Source organism: Prionailurus viverrinus, chromosome B4 (genome assembly GCF_022837055.1).
Source record: "Prionailurus viverrinus isolate Anna chromosome B4, UM_Priviv_1.0, whole genome shotgun sequence".
Taxonomy (NCBI): domain Eukaryota; kingdom Metazoa; phylum Chordata; class Mammalia; order Carnivora; family Felidae; genus Prionailurus; species Prionailurus viverrinus.
In genome coordinates, this window is record NC_062567.1 from 52,553,581 (window position 1) to 52,569,391 (window position 15,811).

Below are 15,811 nucleotides of genomic sequence, written 5' to 3' on the forward strand. Positions count from 1 at the left end.
ACCACAAGAGGACCAAGTACTTATTGGACTTTGCTCATGCCAGTCTATGAGGGCACATTTAAAAATAAAATTCATGCAGCCAGAGATACATGCAGTGGTGAAATAATGGCAGCAAGGCACTTGACACCTTATGCTAACATTTAGTTCATTAGGTTTTTTTTTTTTGAGCTTCCAAAAAACATCAAACAATTCAGTGTGTTGAAGTAAAGCACTTCTTAGGTTTTGTACTTCATCAACCAATCAATATCGGTAACTTCTAAATTAGCTTTGCTCTAATAACATTTCTCTGCCTTTCCTTATTGGGTGAGGCACAACAGCCTTTTATGGAATGAAGAGTAATTATAAATAACTCTTTAAAAGAAGATCAGTACCTTCTGAATATTACCAATAGGAAAATATGTTTTATCAGATATTAAGGATGCCATAGAAGAAAAAAAAGTAATTCTTGTAATAAAGGAAAATAGAATTTGTGTTAGCTTATCCAATCTCTTAGAGGCTTAGTTTTTTAAGCCATGTGTGCCTAAGCCAACACAAACATTTTTTGAAGAAAATCTTAGTCCTTCTGCCATTAAGAGATGGGAGTATAGTGAATGAAGGCAATGTTCATAAAAAGATGATTTTTAAGTTATGAGGATTTTATAAATACTTAGAATTATCTAAAATCCTTTTACACACCTTCATCCCTTTGGCTCCATCTCTAAGACATAATCTTTTATTAGCTTTATTGTTGGGATCCATGAGATTTCTTTCTTTCTTTCTTTTCATGAGAGAGACTTCTTAACCTCTGTTGAGTAAGTGTATGTTTTTATCTCTAGTTTCCTCTTTGCTTAGCTTCAATGAAGCTCAGAGTGGAATCTGTGGTCCATATTTTATCAATACACAGGACTCCAGAGCATGTATTTTTACCTATTTACTTCTCAGATTATTATTTAAATCTTAATTTTTCTTGATATCTTTATCTTTATTTTTCAAGCTTTATTACACTATGTAACTTTAAATAAAATAATTTCCTACCTTTGTGAAATGAGGTAGGAATGCAAAAGAAAAAATACTAGATTATGTAAAATACTTCCCTAATTCTCATATCATTTATTTATCAGTTAGAAAAATGATGAAGATTATTAATGATAATATTGGAAGTTGATCTGGCCTAAGTGGAATCCTAAATAACACAAGGGAAGACTATATTAGAAGAACATCCTAGAGGTCTGAAAATAAATCTCAAGCTTCTTGAGCTTCTCAAGCTGTCACTGATTCCCATTCTTTCTCTCTGTTTTAATGACAAACAAAGGTGAAAATAAAACCCAAGTAACTTGATGATGGCTGTACATGTCACAAAATAGAATTTAATCCAGTAAAATCTGTTTCTCAAAACCTCTAGTCATCCAAGATGGAAGGAGATAGTGGCAGGGCAAATTGCCTGGTGCCTGATCTTAGTGATCAACAAGAACTTGTCATGAAGCAAACTGCAGGTGGCAATTATTTACCAAGCTCTCTTCTGGATATTCACTAAACAGTTTCATGTCTACTGTCTTTTTTAGATTGGTCCAGTAGGAATAAAATGTACACTCAACATTTCCCAACCTCCTCCTTTCACTCATGATACTTAAAATAGGATGTTTCCTGTTCAAATTTCACATCCAAGCATTTCCATCTCTTACCTGGAGTTTAACATAGACTCTATTCTAAAAATGCTCTTAAATAGTCTTTACTCATTCTTGAGACATACCTGTGTATGTAAACAGCAGAGTAAGCAACAATAGAGTTCACAGTGGTAGGGGCAAAATATTAACAAACGTCTATAGATCTAGAGCAAGGTTTCCCAACCTTGACACAACTGACATTTGGGGTCAGATGATTCTTTGTTGCCGGGGCAGTGGGGAGGGGGTCCTGTGCATTGTAGGATGTTTAGCAGCATCCCTGGCTTATACCAACCAGATCAGGAAAACCTGTTTCCCTAGTGTGACAACCAAAGATATCTCCCCTGGGAGAAAAATCATACTTGGTTGAGAAACACTGGTCTATAATCCAATTTCTTAGATAAGCTATAGCAAATTTCTTCATAAACTGCTTATGGGGAATCTACTAGGTAAGCCAAACTGAGTAAATTGGTTTAACACTTTATTGCACAATTATATGATATTATGGTTCTGAGTCACTTCATTACCACAATGTTTTTCAAAGACCACCATTCAAATATTCAGGAGAAGCACCATGCTAGATACCTCCTTTTTCATGTCTTTACAGTGGCATAACACACCACTTTGACCTATCCATGTACCTCTTACTAGATATTTCTAGTGCCTACTTTAAGTTGGGTGTGAAAAGAAATGGCTGATTTCTCAGCTCCTTATGAAGATTTTTTAAAAGATTATTTGGTAGTTCTTCACTGAACAGTGAACCATTACAGCTCTTTTGCATTTAAGCTTTATGAATAATGTAAGTTTTCCATAACTTCTTTTAATATAGGATAAGTTTTTAAATTATTTCTTTGAATGTTATTCCTTTTAACTTTGAAAATCTATCTTTACAAAATCCCAATCATACTAGTTTATACCATGATAACCCTCTGTAAGAAACTGTTTTCTAATTTTTAATTTATGACCTTTAAGGTTTCTACTAATTTAATTTTTTAGAAAGCTGCACTTATTTCTGAGGGGATCCTCAGATTCCTAATGTAGGAATCTATTGCTCTCATTTCTTCCCTTTGTAAGATTATCGGATGGATGATACAGCAATAGAAACCAATTAAAAATACACATACTTGCTCCAGTGAACTTTGCCTTCCAGTGTCTGCATCTCACCAAGGATAGCAAGGAGAAGAGAAGACTTCCCACAGCCCACTTGGCCCACAATCATGGTCAACTGACCTAGAGAAATTAGATAAAGGATAACAGCAAGAGGACATGGAATTCTAGTAAAATAAAACCAAAATACATTTAGAAAAGGCTGAGGCTTCAAAATCAATAGCCCACACTTGGTCTCCAGCAATAAGGTATTCTAAATAGCTCCTTTTTCTGATACATGAGGTTTTTTTTTGACAAAGGAGAGAAAAATTAAAAGATATAGGTCTTGATTTACTGTTTCCAACTATAAGAATAGCTGACATTAGTGAATAGAGCAACGAAATAATTGCCTAAATAATCTCAATTAGTTTTAACTTTTTTATTCAATTCATTCAGGTGAAGAAGGCAGCTTTGACTCAACTTGATAATTGAGATGAAAGGGATTGGGCTGGTATTAAGATGACTTCTCCAATTTCTTACTTTGATACGCATGTAAAATAGAAAAATCTCAATCTATTGACCATCAGGCCAGATCAAAACATTTTTTCTATTCAGATATCTAGGCATTTTAACCAAAAATTATTGGGTATTTGAGCCTAAAATAACTTGAACACTTTAGTTGTCTCAGGGATAGAAAATAATTTTCTTATATAGTCTTTATTTAAATCCTTTTTCAAACAACATGAAAAATCAACTACCCCATTATTTAAATGGACAAATCAGCAACAAGCTGTTATCAGCTTATTTGGACAGTAAATAACTTGTCCAAATGTCTACACATTTTGTAGTGAAAGGCAAGTCTTATTTCCAATCACTTCCATGATGATACAGTGGCTTATGAGCTACATGATGCAAATAAACAACTATAAATAACATTAATAATGTTTAAGCAATCTTTTTTTTGTTAAGATCAATTACCTTGGAAATCCATACTTGTCATAATTAAAAATAAAAAATAATAACAAATGTCTCTCACCTGTTGGAATTCGAATATCTATATTGGATAATGTAGCTAAACCACTGCCCCATGAAAAGTAGCCATTTGTGACCTAGAAAAGAAGAATACATAAGTTAAAATATAAAATTATGTATGTATTTTTAGAGAATAATTCCAATAAAATACATTTTGTCTTTAAGACACTGGAAGACTTTCAATATAAGGTAGAACACACAGTGGTGAAATTCTAATTTAGAGTTAGCTAGAATTGTAACTATTGAGAGGTATATATGAAAAAAAAAGAATGGAAATGAAAGGAGGGTCTTTCAAGAATTAGTGATACTATGAAAAGGCTAAAAATTACAATTTTCTCTGAAAGTTTGGGATTACTAGATCATTTACGTGTGAGCATTCCTAAAAAGTAATCATCCCAAATATTTTCCAATGTAACACCAGCATTGATTATTTTCTCACGGCTAGGCAATTTCCAGAATCCTAATGATGCAAAGTATAGAGTGGAAATCATGTCAAATTATTCCAACAAAATGCCTCTGTTAGCCAAGGAGGAAGGTTTTGTAATAAGGTTTTGAAGTGTGTGGATTTAGTGCCATTTAATGAAGTTCAAGGAATGAGTAAAAGGAAGAGAGGAATAAAGCACAGAAATGAGGTAATATATCTTAGTGGGATAAACCTCAACAAGCAGCAAATATCATTAGACCTATAGTCACCCAAAGCAATCTATTTGTATTAAGAAGTGTGAAGTGGACTTGATAGTTTTTTGTTTTTAGTTTTTATATAAAGTTTATTTATTTATTTTGAGAGAGTGTGTGCACTCCACCATCAGTGTGGAGTCCGATGCAGGGCTCAAACTCACAAACCTCGAGATCATGACCTGAGCTGAAGTCAGACACTTAACTGGCTGAGCCACCCAGGAGCTCCTGGACTTGATAGGTTTAATAGTTACAAAAATGGGAAATGAGAGGTACAACAAAACCCCTGGATTGAAGTTACTTGAAAAGTCTAAATTGTAATTTTCCATGTAGGTTTTCTTTAGCTCGTAAGATGTGTGACATTTAGTACTGTCTATCAAATAGATGTGCAAGAAATTAGCCCTGGAAGGAGGGTGGCACGGAAGGGTTGAATTACTGATTGCTTTACAAATATTTGCTGAGCACCCATTCTGTGTGAGGTACTGTGTTAGTATCTATGTAGACTACAAAAAAGGTATAATGCATCCTCCCCGCTTGCTTGGAGCTTGCAACCAGTTGAGTAAATAAACCATGGACAGAAGCAAATACAACACGACAGACACAGATAAAGGTGAGAAGACAGAGCTACTGGAGACTGAGGAAACTAATGCTGATGGGCGGCATGTAAAGGATCACCAGGAACTACTGAGGGGCAGTGGAATGGGGAGGTCATAAATATGTGTGGCTCTGCCAACTGGCACATTGTGTCATTTCCTCCATAGAGTTCAGCAGCCTGTTCTAGGAGCATCAAAGGCACAAAGTTGGATTGCTTACAGAAAGCGCTGAAGGACTGAGACAAAAGGAAGGGGCTCAAGTTGCTGGAGGTCTCAATAAGGTTAAAAAAGCAGTGTCAGCAAAGGTGAAGCCCTTTGGAGAGAGAGAGAGAGAGTTGGAGGTAGGGTTGTGGTGTCAGTGACTGACTGACATAAAGGAGTTTATGATTTTGGAGGAGCAGCAGTTTCAGGTGGTGGCCAGGTGTGACCATTTGTGGAAATGGAGTGAAAGCAGAGCAAGAAATTTCTGGGCTGGGATACTAGATAGCTGGGCCCTTGGAAGTTTAAACCACATCCATGCATGGCACCAAGTAAGCTAGAGAGATGAACAAGGAAACGGGCACCCAAATCTTCAGCAATGGTGTGGAGGTGCTGATGAGGTCCTTTGATAATAGATGTGATAAAGATAGACAATGCCAAAGCTTCACAAGGATGCAGGAGAAGAAAATATATGGTCTGAAAGCAGCAGAGAAGAGCTAGAAGAATGCAGTGTCGCCTCTTGATTTGGTGCTGCACAGAAGTAAAAGAGAACAAGCTTCCTTCAAGAGGGGTAGAGGAGGAGGGTCAACATTAGTCTCTCCTGCTGCAATCTGCACTTCCACTCCCTCCTGCCTTTTACAAAATAGTCTCATGTGTCCACCAGGGTTAAAATCCTGGTTCCCCTAACTAGTTGTTTGACCTTGGAAAATCAGCTAACATATAAATCTTTGCAAAGGTTCAGGGGAGCCTGGGTGGCTCAGTTGGTTAAGCGTGCAACTCTTGATTTGGGCTCAGGTCGTGACCTCACAGTTTGTGGGACTGAGCCCCGCATTGGGCTCTGCGCTGACAGCAAAAGCCTGCTTGGCTCTCTCCCTCCCTCTCTTTGCCCCTCCCCTGCTCACAGGTTCATGCTCTCTCTCTCTCTCTAAAAATAAATTAAAAAAATAAATAAATCTTCGCAAAGGTTCATAAAAGGTTAAGTACAAAAATGATCATCTTAGCATGGTTTGTGATAGAAGGAAGATGGAGGCAAATCCAGTGTCCGTCACTAGGGGATAAGGAAAATGCAGTGATTCATACTATGGAACACAGTAGTGCTGTGAGAAGTAGCAAACCATCATAAAAACATTTCAGGACACCGAAAGCACATGGATGCTTATCACATATTTTACAAGGATATGAGAGTATATTTAGGCATAAACATTGAGCACATTACAACTGGTACCATAATGGCAGGGGAACGGTACAGAATAGAAGTGAGGATCAGGGACAAGGGGAAAATGTATTAAAAGTAAAGGAAGGGGAAAAAAAGGAAGGAATGAGATAGATATGAGTTACCTATTACATGACCCATTTATATAAAATACCCAGAACAGACAAATTCATACAGACAGAAAGCAGATTGGCCATTGATAGTGGCAAGAGAGCAGGGTAAATGGGGAGTGACTGCTTAACATGTATGGGGTTTTCATTTGGGGTGACAAAAATATTTTGCAATGGAAGAGAGGTGGTGGTTACACAAGATTGTGAATGTTCTAAATGCCACTGAATTGTTCACTTTAAAGTAGTTAATTTTATGTTATGTGAATTTTATCTCAAAACAATTTTTAATAATTTAAAGACAGGGTCTTACACAGACCATTGTTCATTTCCTCCTGCTGAAAATAAGTAAAAATAAGTAAAAATGCTGAATAAAATGTAGTGTATAAAAAAGCTCATTAAAGCAAGGAGTAAGGAAATACCAAGTCAAAGTATAAATAAAAGGACAAATTCAGAGCTGTAAGCCCTGAAACATGTAAGACGTTTTCCCACTAAAGGGATAAGAGAAGCTATTTTAGAAGAGAAACAGTAACATGTAAGAACGCATCCTAAAAGATGCCAATGTTTATTAGAAAGTTGTAGTGATCATAGCAGTGGAATTTGGGACAAAGAAACAAATGAAAGAAAAATAAATAAAGGCCAGCAATCAATCCAGACATATAAGATCCCTGATGTGTGTATAAGACTACACTGACTGTTGGTGGGGACGGTGACCAATATGTGGGATGAGGGCAGCCAGATATCATATAAAAATTAAATCAGACCTTTCTTACTACTAAATGTAGTAAAATTACCACTACTGAATTTACTACTGCTAAATTTACAACCCAAATTACTTGTTACTGATTTCCCTACACATCACATCCCTACTTTTTACCAAACACAAAAATGTATCCTAGGTTGATTAAAGAACTAAAAGTGAAAGGTGTAGCTTCAAAGATTTTAGGAGCTACTATAAATCATCTCTATGACCTCTGGAAGGAAAACTTGTCTTGAATGAGACAAAAAACAAAGCATAAGCCATAAAGGAAAACACTGAAATGCTACACAGTAATGAGAAAGAATGAAGTACGACTTCACAGGACAATCTGGATGAATTATACATACATCATGAGCAAAAGAAACAAAACACACACAAATACACACACATAGTTAAACTTAAAACAACTACAGTGTGTTTTTAAGGAGGTGTGCATAGCAAGGGTAATCAAGGAAATTATGACTATAGAAGTCAGCATGGTGACTGTTTCTTGGAGATGTGAGAGAGAACAACAAATGTGTGTGTTGGGAGGCCCTTCGGAGGAAAATGGCGATGTTCTTTTCCTGGTGTGGGTTCCATAGGTGTTCTCTTTTTTACTTAAAGGTGTATATATATATATATCTATCTATATATATATATACACACACACACACATATATATATTTTATGTACTTTTCTGAAGGCATGTTTTATTTTTATGTAATAAAAAATGATTCAAAGCAAATGAGTTATTACCAACTTGAGAATTTCCAACAGGAATAAAAACTGAAAGGCTTGCTGGTGGGCCTGAAACTGTAGTATCCATTGCTAAGCAGTTTTTCTGGGTATTTTTGTGTTTTTTTGGCAGAGTTGTTTTTTTTTGGGTTTTTTTTGTTTTTGGGGTTTTTTTTGGGTTTTTTTGTGCGTGAAAGGTCAACTTTAGAAAAAAATAATAGCCTCTATTTTTTTTTACATTCGAAATAAAAACAAATTTAGCAAGGCACATGGAAAAGATGTATTTTTAGATTCTTACTATATTGAACAGAAAATGTTAATAGAAAAAAACTGACCCTGTTCCTTTAGTCATGCATGCATTACTTGCTATCTGGGCGTAACTGGAAGTAGAAGCACAGAGGACCCTTTCTAGTCTCTCATTCCATACTTTGTCATGGCCTAGTACTTCACACCCCATCACACATTCTAATTGTCTAGGGAACTACTAGAACTATTTTTTTAAATGGTGCCTGGGATATATATATATATATATATGTACATGTATACATACGTACACATATACATATATGTGTATACATACGTACACATATACATATATGTGTATATATACGTATATATACACATATATGTATATATATGTATACACACACACACACACACACACACACACACACAGCTTTCTAAGAGATTCTAATGTATAGCCAGGGTTAAGAATCACTAAAGCTCTTTTAAGATTCCCATGTGACATATTTTAACCTTGAAACAACCATACTAAAATGGCATTTCTACTTCAAGATGGTCAAACCATAGCTCAGGGAGGCAAAGTAATTTACCCAAAAGGCACACATCAAATCGAAGGCAGAGGTTGGGCTAGCTAGCATTAGATTATTCCATCCAGTAACACATTTGCTCCAATTGCTAAGTGCCTATTGTGGGACAAGCATTGTGTCAGACAATACAGAGAGAGATATTTAAATGTAGCCTTTGGCTCTGTTATACTCCCCAGTGAGGCTCCCCGACTCTCTGACTGGCCTGGGCAGTACAGAGAGTTGGATAGCCCCACATTCAACACAGCTAGTTTTCTAAAAGGGCTAATTTCCAGAACTCTGGCTGTACTAATGTCCCAAAGCCCTTGACTGCTCAGGCATCTGTTCCTGAACAGCACTGAGCCCTCCTTGGACCTTATCCCCACTATCAATCCTCAGCCGCTGATTCCCTGGTGGCCTGTTCTACCTAAGCACACTTGCTTGGGAGAGTACAAAAGGCTGTTTGAAATTAGATCAAAGACACTTACTGGGAAACTGGGTGAATGCATGCAACACTGGTCTAAGCCTCTCCTAGTTGAAGGAAATTACTATCTATTTCCTTAAAAATTGGATTTATAGTATTGGTGTTCTCTATAAATCAATTTATTAGGTAGAGGAACATAAGAGTATGAAAGGAAATAACGTTGGATGCTAGCTTCTAACACAGATTCAGAAGAAAGGCTCACCCTCCAGTTATTAAAACATACTGCTAGAGCAAGAAATGTGGTTTTGAGGTGACGAAGAACTGAGAAGTGAACTCATCAGAACACTTTGAAAATGTTATGAGGATTAGTGATCACTGTAAAGAGACTTTAAGGGCACAATTTAGGACACTTATACAGAACTTCACCATAAAATAGTACCATAAATGTTTCTATTCGTGCAAGAATCCAGGAAATAAAATAACCTTTATTGCAATGTCCTCTGTCTCTACAGGACGTAGACGCCTTGTTGATTGCTCATAGCTGTCCAGGTGATATCTTCCAGGCTGCTTCCTGTTTATAGTTTTCGGCTGCTGCATTCCAAGTGGGAAAAAACACAAATTGAAGTTTTATGCAAAAAAAAGAGGTTTTACTAAACATTAAGGCATATTGCTACTTCTCCACTTGAATTCCAAGAAAAAGAAATAAAGAAAGTGAGCATGATATTTTAATTATTTCAATAGCTTCTCCAAATAAAAAAGCAAATAATAACAAAAAGTGTTAAACTATAATTTTAAACCTAATTCACAAGCCTTTTAAGAAAAATTAAAAATACAAAAATGTGATACTTGCAACAGATGGAATTTAAAGTGTGGAACCCCAACTAGGTTTTGGATACTCTTTCTCCAGCTCTCCGGGTAAATATGCCTGGGCAGTAAAAAAACTGCATGCATGTCAAAGCCAAACAGACTAACTCAGGTTAAACTAGAATCTACTTGTAAGACCATTTGGCTTGTACATGCTCCAACAGTACATTTTTGGTCACCCTCTGAATCAAGAGGATTTTGAATCTCCTACACTCACGTAACTCAGATCACCCAGGGATCCACTACGGAGTGAGAAAAAGCATAACAATCTAGGATTTTTTTGGTCCAAACATGCATGGATATTGTTTCATAAGTATATAAACATTATATAATGCTGATGTAAGAATAACAAAATGATCCAGTCTTTCCCAAATGTTATAGCATTGTTCTTGGTCAAAGGACTAAAGCATTTCATTATACAGAGGATGCCAGCCGAGGTTGGACAGTCTTCACATACTTAAAATGAACTTGAATTAGGTCATAGAAGTTTGTTATTCTCTTAACTTGACTTCAATTCTGTGTATATTGAGACACATGGCTAAAGAGAAGGTAGAAAATTCAGTTCTGTAAACTTCTAATTTAGAAAAATTTATGAGCTCAAAGTTTGATCTAGTGAACAAGTATTTCAAAAAAAATTATCCGTCTTACTTAACTACCTTATAGATTTTATGAAGGCTAAATAATAATACACTTTAAAACTGTTAAATTACTGGGGTGCCTGGGTGGCTCAGTCAGTTGAGTGTCCGACTTCAGCTCAGGTCATGATCTCATGGTTCGTGAGTTTGAGCCCTGCATCGGGCTCTGTGCTGACAGCTCAGATCCTGGAGCCTGCTTCCAATTCTGTGTCTCCCTCTCTCTTTGTCCCTCTCCCCCCCATATTCTGTCTCTTTATCTCAAAAATAAGTAAATGTTAAAAAAATTTTTAAACTGTTAAATTACCTATAAGAGCAAAGTATTCTAGAATTGTGAAACTTTTTTTTTTTTGGCCTGGAATTGCAGGTTTAGTTTTTTGAAAAATCCACTGAATTCTACTATGGGAATTAAAAATGTCCTTAAATAATCAGTAATTTAATCCAAACAAGATACTGCTCTTCCAATTTCCATCAATTGTTATATCAACAGAACATCAAATTATCAAGTAGTACATTGCTAGGCTACATGCAAATAAATACACAGATTAAAAAGGTACTGAGCAGAGCGAGCAGTGATTCTGTCCCACAGAAAATACTGAATGCATTTCACTTAAAAAAATAGAGATTATTCCTGAAATTTTATTTTAGTTTTGTTTTTCTTTTCACAATCTCACAGATGAGCCTGGAAGTATGTCACATGAGATACATAAAGTCACTATCCTTTAAGCTAAGTGTATCTTCCTCACGAGACAGGTCTATGCCTTTACATAAATCCACTGTCTTCTAGAGTCTTTAATTCCATAGTAGTATTGCCCCAGAGGTCCAAAAGGAATGACGTCATGTTCTTCACAAAACCAAGGAGAGGGTGGGAGGAGGAGATGTGTTGACAGAGATTTGAGTCGGAGTTCCACAGATGTAATTTGAAGAGACTTTGGCTCTAGAATGTCACTAATTCTCCATGGAGATTCTACAGCCAAAACCACTTAACTCTAAGCTTTTACAGAATACATAGCATCTTAAGCTCTCAAGAAGAAGTTTCCATTAGTGTTATTTTCAAACACACAGCTTTTTTCACTCCATTTAAAAAAGTTTGTCGTTTGTGGTTTGGCCCATCAGCAGTGATGAATGACCCTGAAAGACATCAGAAGTCCAGTCTGGTTTCAATAACCCTGAAGATATTGAATGCACTTGAAGGGGATTCTTTTTTCCTTCCAGCAACCTTTACTCAGTTCAATTTTTCTTCTATCCCTCATCTCATGCAAAAAGGTTCTTCAGATTTCCCTAACTCCACAAACCTGACCTACCACATCCCCGTTCCTGGGGTCATCGACTCTGCTCATCCTCACATCTCTGAGAGATGATCTAATAAGTTCTGTGGTTATCTCCTACCATCTCAAAGGATGACAACGCTGGTTCTAATCAAATACTTGACTTTCCTGCTGCCTCAAAGGAAACCTTTTTCCTACACTTTTTCCTCCACTCTATAATGTGTTCTTGTTTTTGTGTCCATGGCCACACAATAGCAAACAAGCATTTTGAAGCATTGTTACTCCAGTGTATACAGGCATGGGTGGTAGCTCCTTCTCAGACAAAATCACACTCGCTCAATAAAATAACTTAATGGAGAGTAAAGAATAACTCCAGAAAAGCAGAAGAAAGCAGCAAGTCTAAATATAATTGAGTGCTCATCTCAACTATTTTTAGTAGTTTTAAACATGATTTAAGGAAAAATTTAATATAGCTTGACTTCCTGGTAAGAGGACTTTCCAAGCCTCAGTTAATTCCAGTCAAGAGATGGCATGTGCGATTTTGTTTGCTTATACAAGTAGTAAATATATTCATATTTTGTCTCATAGTAACATGAATAACTAATATTAATTATAACATGACTCTCTCTAGAATATAACATCTTTCTATATTTTATTGTTATGAAATATATACATATAATTACAAAGAATTTCTTCAGAATTATTCAGACATACCTTTCAAGAAAGTGGTTTGATCAAGTCTCATTGATTTAAATATTAATTAATGGCTAATGATTCTAAAGTTTACATCTCCAAAGCTGACTTGTCTTTTTAGATGTCAATCAGTATCTCAAAATTACCATGTGCAAATATGCCTTTCGATTCTACCTCAACTTCGACCTGCTCACTTCTCAGCCTCCTTATCTAGTTGATCAGCAAGTCTTTATCAGCTCAACCCAAAAAAAGGTACACTGAATTTGATCACTTTCTCACAATGTCCACTGCAAGTGCCACAAAAACTAACTCTAACCATCATCTCTTGTTGCCTATGTGATTATAACAATCTCCTCACTGATCACTGATCTAGCTGTTCTATTCTTGTTCCCACTGATTACCGTCAACCTAGTAGCCTAGTAGCCAAAGTGATCTTTTAAAAATATAACCAAAATTATATTAGTGCCTACTTTAAACCCTCCAATGGTTTCCTACTGCATGTCAATACAGTCCAGACCCTCAATCCTTGCTCTTACGTTGTCTTGTCTCTGCATTCTTCACCAGGCTTCAACAATAGTGTCCCTCTGTTCCTTGAGCACACCGAATTCATTTACATTGTCTTGTCTCTGCATTCTTCACCAGGCTTCAACAATAGTGTCCCTCTGTTCCTTGAGCACACTGAATTCATTCTCACCTTAGGGTCTTTGCAACTACTAGTTCTCTGCCTGAAATGCTTTTTTTCCCCAGATCTTTGTTGAGAAGGTCTCAGCCCAAATGCCAGCTCTTCAGAGGGGGCCTTCTGGGAAATGACCACTCTACTTCCAGTATACCAGTCACTCTCTCATCTGTTATTTAATTTTCTTCAAAGTGAAATTATCTCATTTTTTAAACTTATCATCTGACTCTTGCCTTCAGAAAGCAAACTATGACAAGGATGAGGTTGTCTGCCTTGTTCATAGCTACATCCCTTGTTCATATCTATATCCCTGAAATCTATAAACACAGGCAAATACATGGTACATGTCACATTACATGTAACAAATACAGAACAAAATAATATTGACCATGTTTCCAGGCTGTGTAGATATTGAGTAAATATTTGTGTAGTGGATAAATAAACTGGTTTAAGGGTTACAAGACTCAGGTTTTAATCCTTGCTCTGCTGCTTACTAATATGGCCATATTCAAGCCACACAATACACACACTCAATATATTCAGTTGAAAAATAAAAATAGGTAATATAATGTTATATTAAGTGAGTCAAAGATATAATACATCAAAAAGCACTTCTTAAACTAAAAAGTGTAGCTCAAAGGTATTGGAAGAATATGATATGGGAGTTGTTACACTCATTTTGTATTGTTTTTATATAAAGTTTCAGGTAGACAGCCTTTTTATAATGTTTATTTATTTTTGAGAAAGAGAGAGAGAGAGAGAATGCGCACCTGCAAGCAGGGGAGGGGAAAGAGAAAGAGGGAGAGAGAATCCCAAGCAGGCTCCACACTGTTAGTGCAGAGCCCAATGTGGGCTCGATCCCACGAACTGTAAGATCATGACCTGAGCTGAAATCAAGAGCCAGATGCTCAACCCTGAGGTTAAGGTGCCCTGGGGTAGACAACCTTTTTTTTTTTCATTGAACATGTTCTTTCCCTCTTGGGATAATTCTTTAATGATTTCTAATATCAAGCCTTATACATATGTTTATAAATTTTAGACTTTTGAAGTTTGTTGTAGAAGCAGGTGGCAATTTTTCTTCATAAAGGTTAAAAGTAAAGCTTACAATTTCTTCTAACTGCACTCACTGAAAATCATCCAATATTGGGACTGTTACATATTCACAGCTTCAGTAAGAAGAAAAAGCACCTACCACTGCAGTGTGTTTCTTACAGGACTCAAAAGGGAGAGAACCTTCGCCAGTTCGCCAGCTATCCTCACCAATCTCATCACTCAAGAGAAACTCATTCAGCTTTTGAACACTGCAAAAAAACAAACAAACACACAAACAAAAAAAAGGGGTTAAAAATAAAAGTGCCAATGATGAAGTTCTACCAAAATAAACAAGCATCTCCTTTACCAATTATCATGTTGAGTAAGTCACCTCTGAGAGTCATTTCTCAACACCAACTGGGAATTTAGCTCAGAGGAACAAACATCCTAACTAAAATGCCCAAGAATGATGGGCTCCCAGGACTGGGTACTTTCAGTGCTAAAACTAGAAAAGTATCAGAAAAATTAGAAACAATTTGTCACCCCCTTGAATTCAGTTAACTTTTTCGCACCTTTTTTTTTTGCAATTCTGTTTCTTGTCAAAGCCAGTAGAGTTGAGTAGGAACTTGAAACAGAGAGGTTAAAAATAATAATGCCAATGAGGTAAGGACCTATTATTCTAATTATACAAATGAGGGGGAAATAAGTTATAGAGAAGTTAAGTAGCCTGCTTAAAAGCATTTAGCATATAACACACAGATCTGAGGTCCATGACCATTCTGCCATCTTGCTTCATTACACATATTTTTTGAACCTGGCAATAAGAGGGGCCTCTAGACAGTTGTTGCTCAGTATTGGCAAAGGACCAGAAGCATCAGCATCACCTAGAGCTTACCAGAGATTCTCTGGCCCCACCCGAAACCTACTGAATCAAAATACTCATTTTCACAAAGTCCTAAAGTGCTTCATAAGCACATTACAGCTCTAGAAGAGTGGTTTGCAAACATTCTTTATGATGGTCTTCTTGGGTAGGGCACGAGGATCCTTGGCCTGCCTAGGAGGCATTTTTTAAAACCACTGTTACAGAATCAGGAGCAAAAAGAAAGAACCAAATAAAACAATAACATGATTTGAAAGCATCCACCTATAAATAAAATAATATGCTAAAGAAAATTCTGTGAAGCTGCAGAGGAAAAGAAATGTTCCTTTTAGCATGCTAGGATGCTAAAAGTAGATACACTGGCTTGGCACATGCAGCATCAGCCACAGAGGAAATATTGCCTTTGGTAGGAAACTAAGAAAGGTTTGAAACAAAAATTAATATTTTTTTCATTTAAGCTGGTAGTCAAGTGCCTCCAAATAGGTCTGCAAAGCTTGTGGTGTGTGTGTGTGTGTGTG

General features: G+C 36.4%; 1 protein-coding gene across 2 annotated transcripts in view; it reads right to left on the bottom strand.

The window, feature by feature from the left end:
- ABCC9 (ATP binding cassette subfamily C member 9) overlaps positions 1-15,811 on the bottom strand; it is a 143,917-nt gene that overhangs the window by 80,986 nt on the left and 47,120 nt on the right. For both annotated transcript variants that reach the window (XR_007154077.1, XM_047867417.1), the window contains exons 16-19: positions 14,574-14,682; positions 9,732-9,839; positions 3,763-3,835; positions 2,765-2,870 (exon numbers count right to left, since the gene is read on the bottom strand). Coding sequence is in view for 1 of the 2 variants with exons in the window: in XM_047867417.1 (XP_047723373.1) it covers positions 2,765-2,870; positions 3,763-3,835; positions 9,732-9,839; positions 14,574-14,682 (396 nt within the window). In the remaining variant the exon portion in view is untranslated. The remainder of the gene's footprint in view (positions 1-2,764; positions 2,871-3,762; positions 3,836-9,731; positions 9,840-14,573; positions 14,683-15,811) is intronic.